The following is a 20,936-nucleotide window of genomic DNA, read 5'->3' as shown; positions in this document are numbered from 1 at the left end:
AATGATCCCTATAGCTATATGCATTTTCAAACAAGGTTTTTCATTGCCCCTTAATATGAAACCACATGTAAGTAGAAGATAATACATGAACAAGTCCTGAAAAGTATCAGTGTGTAGACACAAGTAGATTTTATTGAGCAACAATGCTCGGGCACAGCAGTACACGTCCACTTTAACAACACACTCATAGCTGTTGCTTTCACATTCTCCCTGAAATGCATACTCTTAAAAAAGTAAGTATGGCTAAAACTGGCAGGGCATTGTAGGATGTGTAGTTCCGCAGCAGCTGGAGTGACCGTTCTCCTACCTCTGTTCTAATCTATGAATTTGACAGCTGTAACCCACACCTTTTTATCAAATGGGTTAAAGTGACTGTTCAATTGTTGAGCATATATCTATGAGCCACTTCCTGAAAGTTCCAGGATGTCCGCTAATGTAACTCTTCAAACACTGAATGTGCACACAGACACGCTTTCATTCCAGCTGCACAGTCTAGAAGTGAATGAGATAAAAGCATATTCTAATGAGCACTCACCGCAAATCTGATTTTTATCACTATTCATTCAAAAGTGCATTGTATAGACAGAACAGTGGTAGAGAAGTTCTTCATTTACCATAGTCCAGGCTATAGAAACAAACTTATTTATTTAATATACCGTCACACAATTTTCATTTTAAATTTTGTGTTTATTTTACAGTCTAATTAGTCCTCTCCGGTCTGCCAATGACCTTCGCCTCTCCTCTTCTCTGATAACGGCATCCCATGCACCAATCCAAGATTTTGCCCGCACTGCCCCCTATCACTGGAACAAGTTCTCTCCAACCTTGTAAAGTTTCAAACGGGCACTGAAACCCCTCCGTTCATCAAAGTTTACTCTTCTGCATAACCTAGTCTTGTGGCCACTCTATCAACCCCCTGCCTCATGTCTTGGCCACTTTCTCGCCCCCTAGATTGTGAGCTCCTTGGACCAGGGACCTTTTCCCTCCTGTTCTCACAACCCTCTTTTCTCACACTTCAATTACAGCTCTCTCCTACCCAGAGCCTGTCTGTACCCACATCTCCTCTCGCTCATTACTGTTTATCTCTTCAAATGGCTGCATGCCCCTAGTAGTAAGCAGACTACTTCTTTGCTTCCTTACATCTCAGCTGTAGTGTGTACTGGCTGGAATTGTAGTGCTAATTGTTACCTGTGCTCTGTTTTTAGTTTTTCAGTTACTGTAATGTTAATTTCTGTGTACACTGTATTGTTCTAATGTCTGCCGTATGTACGGCGCTGCAAAAACCCTTATGGGCCTGGCGCCTTATAAATAAAATGTAATAATTAGTTCTCATTTCCTTGCAGATCTTTGAGCTCATCACATATTTAAAGACCACGTAACTATTTGTCTGGTCCTTCCATCTCGGCAAGGGAGTACATGGTATCCTCAGGGTGGACAAAAATGGTTTCGTTAAACTGCAGTGAACCACTCTCTGCCTCCGATCTTCTCTCCAATGCTGCCTCTCCTTGTGGACAGAACATGGCAGTGCCACATTCTGGGGAAATATCTTTGCTCACACTTCTTGAGAATGATGCCAGCCCTTGTTCTCCATCTCTGGCAGAACAACTTAATAAAACAATTGTCTCCATACAGGAGGAAGGTGAGGATGAAGGTGGGTTTAAAGAGGTGGAAGGCATTATTTTATCTCAACTAGTGAGAGCAGTGGAGGACCCAAAGGAAACCACACCAATGACACATGTAAAGCTCCCAGACTTTTGTGCTCAGATTTCAGGGGACTTCTCTCCCACACTAGAGGAAATTGAGGAGTTTTTAAAGGATAATATGGATCTTATCAGAGAAGAACTAGTTGAGAAGCAGCCCATTACTGGTTCATGGCTTCATAGCTGCACAGCAAGTGAACAGACTCCAACAACAGAACCAGCGGAGCCAAGTGAGAATGTGTCTGCACCACTAACACCAGATACTTCCGTCAGTTCACCTTCCACAACGGGCAGTATCCCTGTCATCCTTCAGATCCAACCCGTGTCTGTGCCTGGTGCTGCGACTTTGCCACAGAGCTCCACAGGTGGTGTACGCCTAACACAACTGGTAATCAGTGTACAGGGCCAAAGCCTGGCACTGGCCCCAGTTCACGGGCCAGCATCACCTGGGGACCAGAAGTACGTGAGAATTGCCCCTCTGCCAGTGGCTGTCCGACCATTGACATTAGGAGGAGTATTTGTGAGTGAAGGACAGCAAAAAGTTCAGAAGGGAGCGCCAGCTGTGATCAGGGTGCACAAGTGTAGTCATCCTGGCTGTAACAAGATGTACACCAAGAGCTCGCATCTTAAAGCCCACTTCCGACGGCACACAGGGGAAAAGCCTTATGTCTGCACATGGCCAGAATGTGGATGGAGGTAAGGAAATACTTCTTGGTTTCAGATACAAAGAATGGACCTTAAATATACAATATTTATATTTCTCATACGTCCTAGAGGATGCTGGGGTCACTTCAAGAACCATGGGATATAGACGGGATCCACAGGAGACATGGGCACTTTAAGACTTTCAAAGGGGTGTGAACTGGCTCCTCCCGCTATGTCCCTCCTCCAGACTCCAGTTTAGAATCTGTGCCCAGGCAGACTGGATGCACACTGAGGAGCTCTACTGAATTTCTCTGAAAAGACTTTGTTAGGTTTTTTATTTTCAGGGAGCACTGCTGGCAACAATCTCCCTGCTTCGTGGGACTTAGGGGAGAGAAGTCAGACCTACTTCTGTGAGTTTAAAGGCTCTGCCTCTTTGGCTACAGGACACCATTAGCTCCTGAGGGTCTGATCGCTAGGTACGCCTAGATGCTCGTTCCCAGAGCCCGCCGTCACCCCCCTTGCAGAGCCAGAAGTCAGAAGACAGGTGAGTAGAAGATGATCAGAAGACTTCAGTGATGGCTTTGAGGTACCGCACAGCGGCCACGCAGCGTCATGCGCCCACACTCAAAGGCACTACAGGGTGCAGGGCGCGGGGGGGCACCCTAGGCAGCATTTTAACCTCAAATCACTACCTGGCAAGAGCGGACTAAGTGCCAGGGCACTGTCCGGACTCACGGCAGTATAAAAAAGTTTTAAAAAAGAGCGGGTCTGAAGCGCTCCATTATGGGGGCGGGGCTTAGCCCTCACAGCACAGAGCCCTGCGCCATTTTCTCTCCACAAGGCTGCAGAGACGCTGGTCCTTCCTCACACTGCTGTACAAGTAACATGGTGCAAAATGAGGGGGGGGCACAGTGATTTTGGTGCATTATATAAAAGCGCTGCAGGTCTGGGACATTTTCTGTAGTGTTTTCAGACCGGGTTTGTGCGCTGGGGTGTGAGCTTGCAATATCTCCCTCTGTGTCTCTCTGACAGGCTTTACTGTGGATCTGTCCCCTATAGGCCCAGTGGATCTGCGTGTGGTGGGTGCACGTGTGTCGGCATGTCTGAGGCGGAGTGCTCTTCCCAGGAGGAGACTATGTTAGGGACACAAACGGCTGTGGGAGTGACACTGTCGGCACTGCCGACACCTGATTGGGTGAATGTTTTGAGTGCTTTGAATGCAAATGTGGCTCTGATAAATAAAAGATTGGATAAATCTGAGTCTCAGAACCAGGATTGGAAGAAATCCGTGGAGGATGTGTTGTTTCAAGTCCAGACCCCCTCGGGGTCACAAAAACATTCATTTGCCCAGCTGGCAGACACGGATACCGACACGGACACTGACTCAAGTGTCGACTATAGTGATGCCAGATTAGATCCAAAACTGGCAAAGAGCATTCAGTACATGATTGTTGCTACAAAAGATGTATTACATATCACTGAGGACCCTACTGTTCCTGATACTAGGGTCTGTATGTATAAAGGGAAGAAACCTGAGGTAACATTTCCTCCCTCTCATGAACTGAACACGCGTTGTGAAAAGGTTTGGGAAAGTCCTGACAAGAAGTTTCAGATTCCCAAAAGGATTGTAGTGGCGTATCCGTTTCCCTCTGGGGATAGGGAAAAATGGGAGTCACCCCCCATTGTGGACAAAGCTCTGTCACGGCTGTCCAAAAAGGTGGCTCTCCCGTCCCCTGACAAGGCAGTCCTAAAGGACCCTGCAGATCGTAGACAGGAAAGTACATTAAAATCCATTTTTGTCACCACGGGTACGGTACTCAGACCAGCCATTGCATCTGCGTGGGTGAGTAGTGCTATCGAAAAATGGGCAGATAACTTGTCATCTGAAATGGATACCCTGGATAGGGATAGCATTCTTTTGACACTAGGTCATATCGGGGATGCTGGAGTTTACCTAAAGCAAGCTGCGAGAGATATTGGCCTCTTGGGATCACGGGCCAATGCCATGGCTGTCTCAGCTAGGAGAGCATTGTGGATTCATCAATGGAATGTTGATGCTGACTCTAAGAAAGCTATGGAGTCTCTACCGTATAAAGAGGGTGTGTTGTTTGGTGACGGCCTCGCTGATTTGGTATCTATGACTACCGCGGGTAAGTCATCATTTTTACCTTATGTGCCTGCACCACAAATAAAGCACACCACCATCAGATGCAGTCCTTTCAGCGCAATAAATACAGAAAGGGCCGAGGGTCTTCCTTCCTTGCTACTAGAGGAAAGGGAAAAGGGAAACGATCACCGCCCGTGGCCGGTTCCCAGGAGCAGAAGTCCTACCACGGCTTCTGCCAAGTCCACCGCATGACGCTGGGGCTCCTCTGCGGGAGTCCGCACCGGTGGGGGCACGTCTCAGGCTCTTCAGTCAGTTCTGGGCTCGTTCGGCCCTGGACCCATGGGTTTTAGAAATAGTGTCCCAAGGGTACAAACTGGAGTTTCAAGATGTCCCCCCTCACCGATTTTTTCAAATCATCCTTACCAGCTTTACTTCCAGACAGGGAGGTGGTATGCGCCGCAATACAAAAATTGTGTCACAATCAAGTCATTGTCAGGGTTCCCCCGTCACAACAGGGAGAAGGCTTTTATTCGAGCCTGTTCGTGGTCCCGAGTCAGACCAATCCTGAACCTCAAATCCCTCAATTTCTATCTAAAAAAAATTCAAATTCAAGATGGAATCTCTCCGGGCAGTGATCTCCAGTCTGGAGGATGGGATTTTATGGTGTCGGTAAACATAAAGGATGCCTACTTGCATGTTCCAATTTATCCCCCACATCAGGCTTACCTGAGGTTTGCAGTTCGAGATTGTCATTACCAATTTCAGACGTTGCCGTTTGGTCTGTTCACGGCTCAAAGGGTTTTCACCAAAGTAATGGCCGAAATGATGATCCTCCTACGCAAGCAAGGAGTCACGATTATCCCATATTGGACGATCTCCTGATAAAGGGAGATCCAGGGACCAATTGATTCAGAACATTACACTCTCCCTGACAATTCTGCAGCAACATGGGCCCTCATTCTGAGTTGTTCGCTCGCCAGCTGCTTTTAGCAGCATTGCAAACGTTAAGCCGCCGCCCTCTGGGAGTGTATTTTAGCATAGCAGAATTGCGAACAAAGATTAGCAGAATTGCTAATAGAAATTTCTTAGCAGTTTCTGAGTAGCTCGAGACTTACTCAGCCATTGCGATCAGTTCAGTCAGTTTCGTTCCTGGTTTGATGTCACAAACACACCCAGCGTTCGCTCAGACACTCCCCCGTTTCTTCAGACACTCCTGCGTTTTTTCCAGAAACGCCAGCGTTTTTTTGCACACGCCCAGAAAACGGCAAGTTTCCGCCCAGAAACACCCACTTCCTGTCAATCACAGTACGATCACCAGAACGATGAAAAAACCTTGTTATGCCGTGAGTAAAATACCTAACTTTTGTGTAAAATAACTAAGCGCATGCGCTCTGCGAACTTTGCGCATGCGCAGTAAGCAACTAATCGCAATATAGCGAAAATCGGCAACGAGCGAACAACTCTGAATGACCCCCATGGTTGGCTCCTAAACTTGCCAAAATCACAGTTGGTTCCGACGAGACGGCTGTCGTTTTTGGGAATGATTCTTGACACAGAATTACAGAGAGTCTTTCTTCCAGTGGAAAAGGCTCTGGAAATTCAGAACCTGGTCAAACAACTGCTGAAACCAACAAGAGTATCGATCCATCAATGCACTCGGTTGCTGGTGGCGGCCTACAAGGCCATTCAGTTTGGCAGATTCCATGCCAGAGTGTTTCAGTGGGACCTGTTGGACAAGTGGTCCGGGTCCCATCTGCACATGCACCGAAGGATAACCTTGTCTTCCAAGACCAGAATCTCACTCCTGTGGTGGCTGCACAGCTCTCACCTCCTAGAGGGACGCAGGTTCGGGATCCAGGACTGGATCTTAGTGACCACAGATGCGAGTCTCCGAGGCTGGGGAGCAGTCACGCAGGGGGAAAGCTTCCAGGGAAGATGGTCAAGCCAGGAAATGTGTCTACACATAAACGTTCTGGAGTTAAGGGCCATTCACAACGGCCTTCTGCAAGCGGAACATCTTCGCAATCGGCCCGTCTTGATTCAGTCGGACAACATAACAGCAGTAGCGTACATAAACCGCCAGGGCGGAACAAAGAACAGAGCAGCAATGGCAGAGGCCACAAAGGTGCTCCGTTGGGCGTAAAGGCATACAAGCGCTCTGTCAGCGATCTTCATTCCAGGAGTGGACAACTGGGAAGCAGACTTCCTCAGCAGACACGATCTCCATCCAGGAGAGTGCGGTCTTCATCAAGAGGTCTTTGCAGAGGTGACAAGTCTTTGGGGAATTCCTCAAATAGACATGATGGCATCTCGCCTCAACAAGAAACTTCAGAGATATTGTTCCGGGTCGAGAGACCCTCAAGCAATAGCAGTGGACGCCCTGGTGACACCGTCGGTGTACGTGTTTCCTCCGCTTCCACTCATAAGAACAAAGGTTCAAGTGATCCTCATTGTTCCAGACTGGCCAAGAAGGGCTTGGTATCCAGATCTGCGGGAATTACTCATAGGAGATCCCTGGCCTCTTCCTCTGAGGGAGGATCTGTTACAGCAGGGGCCGTGCGTGTTCCAAGACTTACTGCGACTTTGTTTGACGGCTTGGAGGTTGAATGCCGGATCCTAGCCCGAAAGGGTATTCCCAAGGAAGTCATCCCCACTCTTATTCAGGCCAGGAAAGGAGTAACGTCTAAACATTACCACCGTATTTGGAGAAAATACGTGTCTTGGTGTGAATCCAAGAAGGCTCCTACGGAAGAATTTCAGTTAGGACGTTTTCTCCATTTTCTACAAGCCGGTGTGGATGCGGGCCTAAAGTTGGGCTCAATTAAAGTTCAAATTTCGGCTTTATCGGTTTTCTTCCAAAATCAATTGGCCTCTTCAAGAAGTTCAGACCTTCGTGAAAGGCGTGTTGCACATCCAACCTCCCTTTGTGCCCCCTGTGGCACCATGGGATCTTAACGTGGTGTTGCAATTCATTCAATCTCATTGGTTTGAACCTTTACAGAAGGTAGAGTTGAAGTTCCTTCCTTGGAAAGTGGTCATGCTGTGGGCCTTGGCATCCGCAAGGCGGGTGTCTGAATTGGCGGCCTTGTCTCACAAGAGCCCTTATTTGATCTTCCATGAAGATAGAGCAGTGTTACAACCGTAATATCTATATCTCACCACCTGTGCTCAAGTTCCCTTCCTCTCCCCTGACCATACCCTTCCCTCAGAGTTGAGGACTCGTCAGCAGTTTCTGCCAAAAGTGGTTTCGTCGTTCCACTTGAACCAACCTATTGTGGTGCCAGTGGCTACTGACGCCTCGCTGGAATCGAAGTTTCTCGATGTAGTAAGAGCTTTGAAAATTTATGTCGCCAGAACTGCTTAGTTTATGAAAACAGAGGCTCTGTTTTTCCTGTATGCTCATAATAAAATTGGGGCTCCTGCTTCCAAGCAGACTATTGCACGCTGGATCTGTGCTACGATTCAGCAGGCTCATTCTACGGCTGGATTGCCGTTACCGAAATCGGTGAAGGCCCATTCTACTAGAAAGGTGGGCTCGTCCTGGGTGGCTGCCCAGGGGGTCTTGGCATTACAACTTTGCAGAGCAGCTACTTGGTCGGGTTCAAACACCTTTGTGAAGTTCTACAAGTTTGATACCCTGGCTAATGAGGACCTCATGTTTGGTCAATCTGTGCTGCAGAGTCATCCGCACTCCTCCGCCCGTTCTAGAGCTGTGGTATAAACCCCATGGTTCTTGAAGTGACCACAGCATCCTCTAGGACGTATGAGAAAATAGGATTTTAATACCTACCGGTAAATCCTTTTCTCTTAGTCCGTAGAGGATGCTGGGCACCCGTCCCAGTGCGTACTGTATCTGCAGTTTTTAGTTGTGGTTACACACATGTTGTGTTACGTTTAAAGTCAGCCTGTTGCTGCTGATGTTCATGCCGTTGACTTGCGTTGTGTTAAATGCCATGTTGTACGGCGTGCTTGAGGTGTGAGCTGGTATGTATCTCACCTTAGTTTAACAATAAATCCTTTTTCCTCGAAATGTCCCTCTCCCTGGGCACAGTTCCTATAACTGGAGTCTGGAGGAGGGGCATAGAGGGAGGAGCCAGTTCACACCCCTTTGAAAGTCTTAAAGTGCCCATGTCTCCTGTCGATCCCGTCTATACCCCATGGTTCTTGAAGTGACCCCAGCATCCTCTACAGACTAAGAGAAAAGGATTTATCGGTAGGTATTAAAATCCTATTTTGAGAACTCACTATAATGAATAGTATGAGTAATGCTGAACACACGCTGCCCATATGGTTGTCCAATAAAGTTATTTAACAACATTTTCCATCTGTTCTACATTGTGTGGCCCCTTGTTGCCAAATCACAATTTGATGTAGTGGATTTGATTTTCTTTATTAGGGTGAATAATTGGGTTGGTGGGTGATCTGTTGGAAGACACGTGAGATAAAATAAATACTATACAGAAAACACAGGTACCTGGGCTGAATGTTAAATGCAGCAAACTTCCCACTAAATAGTAAAACAAAATAAAAAGACAATAAAGTTCAGATAGGGGAATTGTATTTAGATATAATATGACCTCAAACATTTATCTTAGAGGTATATGTAAATTTTACATTTTATTATAATGTATAGGTTCTTTTAAGAGATCTGTTTGTGCTGGATTATCAAGTCAATCACTGGAATATAAAGGAACACTGAAACGATGTGGAAGTTCTTACCCTGATCTCTTGGATGAATGTTTGTAGTCCTAGCCTATCCATGTAGAATTCACCCATCTGTGCTTGTTCATTTTACCTTCTTTTCTTAAACATGTGGAGCTATCCTCAACATGTTCTGGTTTAACATTAAAAGTAAGTGTGTGGCTGTGTTTGTGATTGATGGCTTGGCTTCTAGGATAGGGATAGACATCAAAAACTGATCTTTAGCAACCTTCAATGTTCCTGATTTTATGGAACTACGTTTTCCATCGAATAGCAGGTTTGCAATTATTGCCAGCCATTGCTTCAGGTGCCCAACCAATAAATGAATGTTTGAAGTCAGCTGCCGACTCCCGGAAGTGGTATCCGCAGCACAGCCAAAGTGCACATATGCGAATCTCTGGCTGTTTCTCTACCATCCATAGGGAATGCTTGAGTTCTGTACCATGGGGTATAGATGGGGCGATCAGGAGAGCTGGCACTTTAAATCTTTCAATGTGTGTGACTGGCTCCTCCCCCCCTCTCCAGACCAGTTTTAGAAATGTGCCTGGAGAGCCGGTCACTTCCTCTGGAGTTCCAGAGATAGCTTTAATTTTTTATTTTATTTTAAGTAATAACTTTTTCACTCTAGAACAGCCTGACAGTTTGCCCCTGCCAGGCTGCTACGTGGGAGCTGCCGGGGAAACTCTGTACCACCCTTCGGGGTTTGGAGCCTGAGTTCCCGCTGCAGGGACATCAGTCCCTGGGTGTCTTGCATCCAGCAGTTCACTGCTGCGATGAAGCCCCTCACAGCCCGCCCCTACGGTCACCATGGCTGAAGACTACAGCTCGGTAATGTATAGCCTGGTTCCCCAGGACAGATGGCGGCTATAGCAGAAAACAGCGCTCTGTTTATCCTCACTTATTGCTTGTTCTGATGACAGCACCTAGCATTATAGAGGATAGGAGTTATGTTCTCATTTAACATCTATTATATGCCCCACTGTAATGTCCTTGCTCTCATAATTTATGAAGAGCCCAATATACTGTAGGTAACTATTATCTGTGGAGTTGACTGAGGCAGGTGCATGCAGTACTGCAGCCGCTGCCATGAGCAGTAGGGGCGGCTGGTAGGGAGTCCTCCATGCTGAAGCCACGCTCCGGTAGTAGTCCTTTCCACCTTAAGGTGGGTACACACTGGCCGATATATCGTGGGTACGTCGGCCAGTGTGTACGGGCGATATGTCTGAACTCCGTAGTTCACAGACATATCGCGTCGGCCCCCGCAGCACAGTCTACGGCCAATATATCTACCAATATATTGGCGCATCGCTGTGTGTGTATGGGGGACCAGCCAGCCGCCCGTACACATGCTGCGGTGGCCGGCGGTGACTGACAGCTGAACTGACGTCAGTCACTCCCTCCCCTACTTATTACACTACATCACCCGTCTATGGACGGATCGGGCTGTGTCAGTCCCCGACACTGCCCCGATCCGTCCATAGATCTATCTGCCGATCAATTGATCGGCAGATATATCTATCCGTGTGTACCCACCACAACACTGGAGCTGCGTGTTATCGCTCCCGCACGGTGCGTCCAGGGGGGCCCAGCTCTGGTGCAGGGAGCGGCTGATTGCAGCGCTGGACTCCCGGAGTGCGGCCGCCAAACACTGGGATCGCTGCCACGCGGTGCTTCCCGGGGGATCCTCCTCCGGTGCGGGGAGAGACTGAGTTCGGGGACTCCCGGGATGCATCGGGGCGGCTTGCGTGTATGTGGTGTTTCCTTGAAGCGTGCTGCGGCAGCGCATGGAGTGCTGGCAGTGGCTGTTGGAGTGGCCTTCCTGGATGTGGCGGCTGCAGTGCTGACCCTGCATTGGCACTGTGTTCCGTTGCTTAAAAAGGTTTGAAGTTAGGCGCCATCTTTGGGGAAGCGGAGAAAAGCTTCGTGGTCTCATTATACTAACAGACAGAACCAGCCTTAGGATTTAAATCTAGGTGGGTGGGGGCGGAGCTATGCTCCGTGAACACATTATATTTCTGGTGACAGTACATTGAACATGTCTATGAAATGTTAATCAGGTCCCCCTACACAGAAGATAGAAAATCTCTAGGATCTGGGTTCCTACCCGGATCTAGACCAGATCATTTAGAACTGTAATACATTTTGAAGACTGGTTCATGGCGCCATTCGCTCCCTCGCTTTGGCCTGTGTTATGCAAAAGGACACACACATACACATATATATTTTGAGATGTTTACATTTTATGTAAGGCTGAATGTGTATATATATATATATATATATAGATATGTAGATACATATATAGATGTAGTTCTACATTGGTAATAGGATTACACTCGCTGACACCTGATTGTGTGGAGTTTGTATAATCTTCCCGCACCATGGTAGTCATTCCGAGTTGATCGCTAGCTGCATTCGTTCGCTGTGCAGCGATGAGGAAAAAAAACTGCACTTCTGAACATGCGTTTGCGGCGCAATGCGCACGCGCGTCGTACTATTACAACGAACGATGTCGTTTCACACAGGTGTAACACTGTAGTATTTAATGATATAAATAATACATCTATTGGTAAATGTAACACTGTAGTATTTAATGAAATAAATAATTCGTCTATTGGTAACTACAGCATATAAGTATAGGTGATGTATTGATGTTTTTTATCAAATGTTTTAAGTGTATAATAAAATAAAATAAAACAATATAAGTGTTATTTATGGTAGTCAATATTGGGCATATGGAATGTCCTAGACTTTTCTAGAAGCTCTCGTGCCCATGTATGGGTGTCCAGGTAACGGACCCAGGGAGAGCGAGACTGTGTGAGGGAGCTCGAGCTGCGCTGCGGGGGGGAGAGAGACGTATGAGGTGACTTGAGAGAGAGGAGAGAGGTGGTAGTGCCGGGATCAGACCGGAGATATACCCGTGAGAACGGCTGGATCTGGATACGGTGAGCGGGGTCCACTGCCGCTGACGAGGACGGAGGACGGAGAGATCCTCTGTGATAGGCGGGATCCTGATACAGTGAGCGGTGTCCGATGCCGCTGACGAGGACGAAGACTGACGAGATACCCCGGAGACATTGATCGGTGTTGGCGGCCGCTGAGGAGGGCGCTGCAGTGCAGTGAGTGAAAAAAAGAGAGAGGGTTAAAGCTGATACCTGAACGGAGAGATCCCTCGGTGAGCCGCGGGATTCAGAGACAGTGATCTGTGTATGCTGCCGCTAAAGAGGACGCTGCAGATATCCATTAGTGAGAGCCTCAGGGAAGATCAGCTGAGATAATAATTAATCCTTAACGCCTAATATTGCTGATACGCCCAAGGGGAAGAGCTGAGTAACTGAGGTCTTATATTTATATAAACCAGGTCAGTGGGTGTAATTAGCCGAAATGATACCCCCAGTAGGGGGAGTATACCCTAGACCTAACCTCCCACTATAATGGTTAGTGACAGCCAGCATAGCAGATTCACAGAATACTTCTGTTAATACCACAGAGACTGTATAATATCCTATTTCACTATCTGAGTGAGCCCTGTATGGAGGATATAAATTACCTTATGAAAGAGAGCATCCTTTCGGAGGAGATATATGGAGTGAAGGAACGAAAGAATCCCATATTCTCATAAAACTCTATATGCCACTATAGGGATTATAGTAACGGGACAATAAATATTGCTTTCGGATTAGCTGTCCACCCTGTGGCTGACTTCACAGTGCAATACTGCCCAGATATATTTATACAAGGCACGAGTTATAGTGTATCCTATAGTTGAACACCTCTCAAAACTCATTACCAAGAGTACTGAAATTAGATGTGGAGCCTGATAGGTGACTGCCTAAATCATAACAGTGACAAGGGACAGTGACAACACTGAGAATGAATTATTACTGAATAATAAACTAGGAGAAATAGGCACAGATCCCCAATTTATACAAAACAAATAATACCTTGTGGATATATAATTATCATCATCCTATCAATGGACTCTGCCACTATTGGATAAGTTAGTACGGGCCCCAACAAGTGCACCAACGAAGCATCTGATAGTAGGGACAGAAATAATAAACTGTGGTATTATTGCGCACTCCTATCTTCTCAAGGTGATAATTTGGTTATATGGTTTTGTATTTTTTCTCTCATAACCGGTTTACACTGGGGTTTTTTTTTTTGTATTGCATGCAGATACTATTGTATACAATAATAGTATGTTGGTAACCTAATGTTTATTTTATGTGGTAGTTATACAATCTAACTCACAAAATATATGTACTAAAAGCAATTAGTTGTGTATTAGTCCTATTTCCTGAACTTACCTGTCAAAGGGAATTCCGGAGAAAAGCACGGGCACGTGTCTGGAAGATAAGACAGAAGAATATAGATAAGGTGAGAGTGATAATTTACTATCATAATATAAAGATTTACCTAACAGTATTCACATTTCCTACAACGGGCGTTCCCAATCTAGCCCAAAAACAAAACTGATTGGGTGGAGGCACTAGATAGCAATACCAACTGGTAACCCAAAGGATTAGCTAGTCGATAGGGGTTACACAGGGTCTAGCGAAGCTTTTCAGTCGCACTGCTGACCGCAGAGTGATTGACATGAAGTGGGCATTTCTGGATGGCAACTGACCGTTTTCAGGGAGTGTTCAAAAAAACGCAGAAACGTGGCAGGAAAAACGCAGGCGTGGCTGGGCGAACACAGGGCGTGTTTGTGACGTCAAAACAGGAACTGAACAGTCTGAAGTCATCGCAAGCGCTGAGTAGGTATTGAGCTACTCGAAAACTGCACAAAAAAACTTTGCAGCCGCTCTGAGATCTTTTCGTTCGTACTTCTGCCAAGCTAAAATACACTGCTAGCGAGCGAACAACTCAGAATGACCACCCATATGTGCTTTTTCATGGATCCTAGTTTGGTCTGGTGTTTTCAGATTCATAGGTAACCCTGGATCCTCTTTTGATGGACAGATAAGCTTTTATATCTATTGTTTCTTGTACGTGTGATACCTGCTCGTTTTAAACCGTGGTTTAATTTATGTACTAAAGTAAATGTGAAGGGAGATATCCTGGACCCTCTTTTTTATGGACAGATAAGCTTCTATATCATTTGTTTCTTGTACGTGCGATACCTGCTCATTTTAAACCGTGGATATATTTTATGTACTTGATTAAATGTGAAAAATTATCTTTCTACTACGCTATTGTGGAGTGTGATATTCTGGGAGCATTTACAATTAACACTCACTAAGTAGAAAAATGCTATAAGTACATATAGGTTTAAACCAAACGGTTCACACTATTGGTTGTTTCTTTTTCTCTTTTGCATATTACTGTGATGATATTGGTCTGAGGACCGAAGATTCCTATCTGAGATAAGTGCTTGTCCCATTTTTTTCACTAAATATCATTCTATGTCCCCACCGTCATTTTCTAGGCATTATTAGGCGCTGATTACTTCTATTTTTTACACACACATATATATATATATATATATATATGCACACACTTGTGTTTAATAAATATATATATGTGTGTGTGTGTGTGTGTGTATATATATATATATATATATATATATATATATGTGTATGTGTGTATATATATATATATATATATATATATATATATATATAAAATCCCAAGGTAAAGATGGCACTCAGAGACTTAAATATATAAATGCAGATAGCTGTATTTGAGTTCAACGTTTCGGGGTGCAACCCCCTTTCTCAAGAATACATACAGCACAAACAGAAACAACAAGAACACATAGAAACTTACCCCCTAAATACCTCACCGACAAGTGCACAAGCAGCTCCCGCCGGCGTCCGCGTCCCTGAGCGCTTCCGCTGCTCGTAGCCGAACTTCCGGTCCATGCGTTTCACAAGATGACGGAAGTCAGGCCTGCGTTCCACCTGTTGCTATGGCGCCGCCAATACATCCGGGGTGTGCAGCGCGTCCCTTGCCATCAGAGTGTCCACGCAAAAGATGCTGAGAGTCTAGCGGGGCGTTCAGGGATAGCAGTAGCTGCAGCAGATAGCCACAACCCCTCACCTACGTGACAATAAATTAAAAACAGTTTTAAAACACGGAGTATATACAACTACATACATGTTCATACCACTATGATCACTGTAAGAGAAAAAAAGCATTTATATCACTATAATGCCACAACAGATAATTAATATAGCTCCCTATCAGATATTGCAATTAAATCACTATCATATTAAACCATAAGATTATTAAACTAAAGCATTCCAGTTGATTTATTCATTCAGGCCATGCGGTTGCACTGAATTCAGCCTGAAGATCCAACTGGTTTCTAGATTCAACAGTTTCCTGGATCTATCTCCACCTCTAATAGATTCCTTCACATGATCTATAATAAAATATCTAAGAGAGGCTAAATCATGGCCCTGTGCTTTAAAGTGTCTCGCCACCGGCTGTTCCATTTCCTTGCCAGAGAGGGCCGCCTTGATGGCGGATCTATGTAAGGCCATCCGCTCACGGAATTTTCTGATAGTTTGGCCCACATAATAAAAACCACACGGGCAAACTATAATATAGACAACATGCGTGGTAGTACACGTTAGCACATGTCGGATGTTATAGACCCGCTCACTATGAGGATGTTTAAAGGTCTTCGTGCTGATCATAAATTTACAGGTTTCACACTGTGTACATTTATAACATCCTGGTGCCTTAAAGTGTACATTAGGGGCTCTGGGCATATTCATCCCGGTGATATCCGTATGGACCAAAAAGTCTCTCAAGTTACGTCCCCTTCTAAATGCTGCCACCGGTCGAATTTCTTTCAGACATGGCAAGTCTTTATCCGACTTAACGATAGGCCACAAGGCTTGAGACGCACGTCTGATGATAGGGCTCGCTGTGGTGTAGTCGCTGGACCATGGGAGAATTTTTTTACTCTCTTTGGCCTTAGCACCCAACAGGTCTTCACGTTGCAGGGCCAGCACTTTATATTTTGTATGAAATAATTCCTTCTCATCATATCCGCGTGCTGTAAATTTGTTAATTAGATCATCCAGATGTTTAGGCACCAATTTTGGATCACTAGTTATTCTTGCCACCCTCACCATTTGGGAGAATGGTAAACCCTTTTCTCTATCGTCCTAGTGGATGCTGGGGTTCCTGAAAGGACCATGGGGAATAGCGGCTCCGCAGGAGACAGGGCACAAAAAGTAAAGCTTTAGGATCAGGTGGTGTGCACTGGCTCCTCCCCCTATGACCCTCCTCCAAGCCTCAGTTAGATTTTTGTGCCCGGCCGAGAAGGGTGCAATCTAGGTGGCTCTCCTAAAGAGCTGCTTAGAAAAGTTTAGCTTAGGTTTTTTATTTTACAGTGAGTCCTGCTGGCAACAGGATCACTGCAACGAGGGACTTAGGGGAGAAGAAGTGAACTCACCTGCGTGCAGGATGGATTGGCTTCTTTGGCTACTGGACATTAGCTCCAGAGGGACGATCACAGGTACAGCCTGGATGGTCACCGGAGCCTCGCCGCCGGCCCCCTTGCAGATGCTGAAAAGAGAAGAAGGTCCAGAATCGGCGGCAGAAGACTCCTCAGTCTTCTTAAGGTAGCGCACAGCACTGCAGCTGTGCGCCATTGCTCTCAGCACACTTCACACGGCAGTCACTGAGGGTGCAGGGCGCTGGGAGGGGGGCGCCCTGGGAGGCAATGTAAACCTATTTTTTGGCAAAAAATACCTCACATATAGCCTCCGGGGGCTATATGGAGATATTTAACCCCTGCCAGAATCCGTTGAAGAGCGGGAGACGAGCCCACCGAAAAAGGGGCGGGGCCTATCTCCTCAGCACACAGCGCCATTTTCCCTCACAGAAAGGCTGGAGGGAAGGCTCCCAGGCTCTCCCCTGCACTGCACTACAGAAACAGGGTTAAAACAGAGAGGGGGGGCACTAATTTGGCGTTAGAAATATATAAAAAGATGCTATAAGGGAAAACACTTATATAAGGTTGTCCCTATATAATTATAGCGTTTTTTGGTGTGTGCTGGCAAACTCTCCCTCTGTCTCTCCAAAGGGCTAGTGGGTCCTGTCCTCTATCAGAGCATTCCCTGTGTGTGTGCTGTGTGTCGGTACGTGTGTGTCGACATGTATGAGGACGATGTTGGTGAGGAGGCGGAGCAATTGCCTGTAATGGTGATGTCACTCTCTAGGGAGTCGACACCGGAATGGATGGCTTATTTAGGGAATTACGTGATAATGTCAACACGCTGCAAGGTCGGTTGACGACATGAGACGGCCGACAAACAATTAGTACCGGTCCAGACGTCTCAAAAACACCGTCAGGGGTTTTAAAACGCCCGTTTACCTTAGTCGGTCGACACAGACACAGACACGGACACTGAATCCAGTGTCGACGGTGAATAAACAAACGTATTCCTTATTAGGGCCACACGTTAAGGGCAATGAAGGAGGTGTTACATATTTCTGATACTACAAGTACCACAAAAGAGGGTATTATGTGGGATGTGAAAAAACTACCTGTAGTTTTTCCTGAATCAGATAAATTAAATGAAGTGTGTGACCCCTTAGGGTGGATAAGGCGCTCACACGCTTATCAAAACAAGTGGCGGTACCGTCTATAGATAGGGCCGTCCTCAAGGAGCCAGCTGACAGGAGGCTGGAAAATATCATATAAAAGTATATACACACATACTGGTGTTATACTGCGACCAGCGATCGCCTCAGCCTGGATGTGCAGAGCTGGGGTGGCTTGGTCGGATTCCCTGACTAAAAATATTGATACCCTTGACAGGGACAGTATTTTATTGACTATAGAGCATTTAAAGGATGCATTTCTATATATGCGAGATGCACAGAGGGATATTTGCACTCTGGCATCAAGAGTAAGTGCGATGTCCATATCTGCCAGAAGATGTTTATGGACACGACAGTGGTCAGGTGATGCAGATTCCAAACGGCACAAAGGTGTATTGCCGTATAAAGGAAGAGGAGTTATTTGGGGTCGGTCCATCGGACCTGGTGGCCACGGCAACTGCTGGAAAATCCACCGTTTTTACCCTAAGTCACATCTCTGCAGAAAAAGACACCGTCTTTTCAGCCTCAGTCCTTTCGTCCCTATAAGAGTCATATTTGCCCAGGGATAGAGGAAAGGGAAGAAGACTGCAGCAGGCAGCCCATTCCCAGGAACAGAAGCCTTCCACCGCTTCTGCCAAGCTCTCAGCATGACGCTGGGACCGTACAGGACCCCTGGATCCTACAAGTAGTATCCCAGGGGTACAGATTGGAATGTCGAAACGTTTCCCCCTCGCAGGCTCCTGAAGTCTGCTTTACCAAGGTATCCCTCCGACAAGGAGGCAGTATGGGAAAAAATTCACAAGCTGTATTCCCAGCAGGTGATAATCAAATTACCCCTCCTACAACAAGGAAAGGGGTATTATTCCACACTATATTGTGGTACTGAAGCCAGAAGGCTAGGTGAGACCTATTCTAAATCTAAAAAAATTTGAACACTTACAAAGGTTCAAATCAAGATGGAGTCACTCAGAGCAGTGATAACGAACCAGGAAGAAGGGGACTATATAGTGTCCCGGGACATCAGGGATGCTTACCTCCATGTCCCAAATTTGCCCTTCTCACTAAGGGTACCTCAGGTTCGTGGTATAGAACTGTCACTGTCAGTTTCAGACGCTGCCGTTTGGATTGTCCACGGCACCCCGGGTCTTTACCAAGGTAATGGCCGAAATTATGATTCTTCTTCGAAGAAAAGGCATCTTAATTACCCCTTACTTGGACGATCTCCTGATAAGGGCAAAGTCCAGGGAACAGTTGGAGGTCGGAGTAGCACTATCTCGGATACTGCTACAACAGCACGGATGGATTCTAAATATTCCAAAATCGCAGCTGATCCTGACGACACGTCTGCTGTGCCTAGGGATGATTCTGGACACAGTCCAGAAAAAGGTGTTTCTCCCGGAAGAGAAAGCCAGGGAGTTATCCGAGCTAGTCAAGAACCTCCTAAAACCAGGAAAAGTGTCAGTGCATCATTGCACAAGGGTCCTGGTAAAAATGGTGGCTTCCTACGAAGAAATTCCATTCGGCAGATTTCACGCAAGAACTTTTCAGTGGGATCTGCTGGACAAATGGTCCGGATCGCATCTTCAGATGCATCAGCGGATAACCCTATATCCAAGGACAAGGGTGTCTCTCCTGTGGTGGTTACAGAGTGCTCATCTTCTAGAGGGCCGCAGATTCGGCATTCAGGATTGGATGCTGGTGACCACGGAGGCCAGCCCGAGAGGCTGGGGAGCAGTCACACAAGGAAAAAATTTCCAGGGAGTGTGATCAAGTCTGGAGACTTTTCTCCACATAAATATACTGGAGCTAAGGGTAAATTTATAATGCTCTAAGCTTAGCAAGACCTCTGCTTCAAGGTCAGCCGGTATTGATCCAGTGGGAAAAACATCACGGCAGTCGCCCACGTAAACAGACAGGGCGGCACAAGAAGCAGGAGGGCAATGGCAAAAACTGCAAGGACTTTTCGCTGGGCGGAAAATCATGTGATAGCACTGTCAGCAGTGTTTCATTCCGGGAGTGGAAACTGGGAAGCAGACTTCCTCAGCAGGCACGACCTCCACCCGGGAGAGTGGAAACTTCATCGGGAAGTTTTTCCACATGATTGTGAACCGTTGGGAAATACCAAAGGTGGACATGATGGCGTCCCGTCTGAACAAAAAACGGGACAGGTATTGCGCCAGGTCAAGAGACCCTCAGGCAATAGCTGTGGACGTTCTGGTAACACCGTGGGTGTACCAGTCGGTGTATGTGTTCCCTCCTCTGCTTCTCATACCTAAGGTACTGAGAATTATAAGACGTAGAGGAGTAAGAACTATACTCATGGCTCCGGATTGGCCAAGAAGGACTTGGTACCCGGAACTTCAAGAGATGCTCACAGAGGACTTATGGCCTCTGCCGCTAAGAAGGGACTTGCTTCAGCAAGTACCATGTCTGTTCCAAGACTTACCGCAGCTGCGTTTGACGGCATGGCGGTGGAACGCCGGATCCTAAGGGAAAAAGGCATTCCGGAAGAGGTCATTCCTACCCTGGTCAAAGCCAGGAAGGAGGTGACCGCACAACATTATCACCACATGTGGCGAAAATATGTTGCGTGGTGTGAGGCCAGGAAGGCCCCACGAAGAAATTTCAACTCGGTCGATTCCTGCATTTCCTGCAAACAGGAGTGTCTATGGGCCTCAAATTGGGGCCCATTAAGGTTCAAATTTCGGCCCTGTCGATTTTCTTCCAGAAAGAATTGGCTTCAGTTCCTGAAGTCCAGAAGTTTGTCAAGGGAGTATTGCATATACAACCCCCTTTTGTGCCTCCAGTGGCACTGTGGGATCTCAACGTAGTTCTGGGATTCCTCAAATCACATTGGTTTAAAACCAGTCAAATCTGTGGATTTGAAGCATCTCACATGAAAAGTGACCATGCTCTTGGCCCTGGCCTGGGCCAGGCGAGTGTCAAATTGGTGGGGGTTTTTTTTTCTCAAAAAAGCCCATATCTGTTTGTCCATTCGGACAGGGCAGAGCTGCGGACTCGTCCCCAGTTCTCTCCCTAAGGTGGTGTCAGTGTTTCACCTGAACCAGCTTATTGTGGTGCCTTGCGCCTACTGGGGACTTGGAGGACTCCAAGTTGCTGGATGTTGTCAGGGCCCTGAAAGTATAGGTTCCAGGACGGCTGGAGTCAGGAAAACTGACTTGCTGTTATCCTGTATGCACCCAACAAACTGGGTGCTC

At 46.5% G+C, this 20,936-nt stretch overlaps 1 protein-coding gene across 1 annotated transcript in view; it reads left to right on the top strand.

The window, feature by feature from the left end:
• Positions 1–20,936, top strand: part of LOC135043682 (Krueppel-like factor 15) — a 107,908-nt gene that overhangs the window by 18,682 nt on the left and 68,290 nt on the right. Inside the window, exon 2 of the mRNA XM_063955146.1 lies at positions 1,344–2,396. Coding sequence (XP_063811216.1) covers positions 1,417–2,396 — 980 coding nt within the window. The 5' untranslated portion in view covers positions 1,344–1,416. The remainder of the gene's footprint in view (positions 1–1,343; positions 2,397–20,936) is intronic.

This window comes from Pseudophryne corroboree, chromosome 2, assembly GCF_028390025.1.
Source record: "Pseudophryne corroboree isolate aPseCor3 chromosome 2, aPseCor3.hap2, whole genome shotgun sequence".
NCBI classification, from domain to species: domain Eukaryota; kingdom Metazoa; phylum Chordata; class Amphibia; order Anura; family Myobatrachidae; genus Pseudophryne; species Pseudophryne corroboree.
The sequence above is the reverse complement of the archived record's forward strand: the minus strand, read 5'-3'. Positions and strand labels throughout refer to the sequence as shown.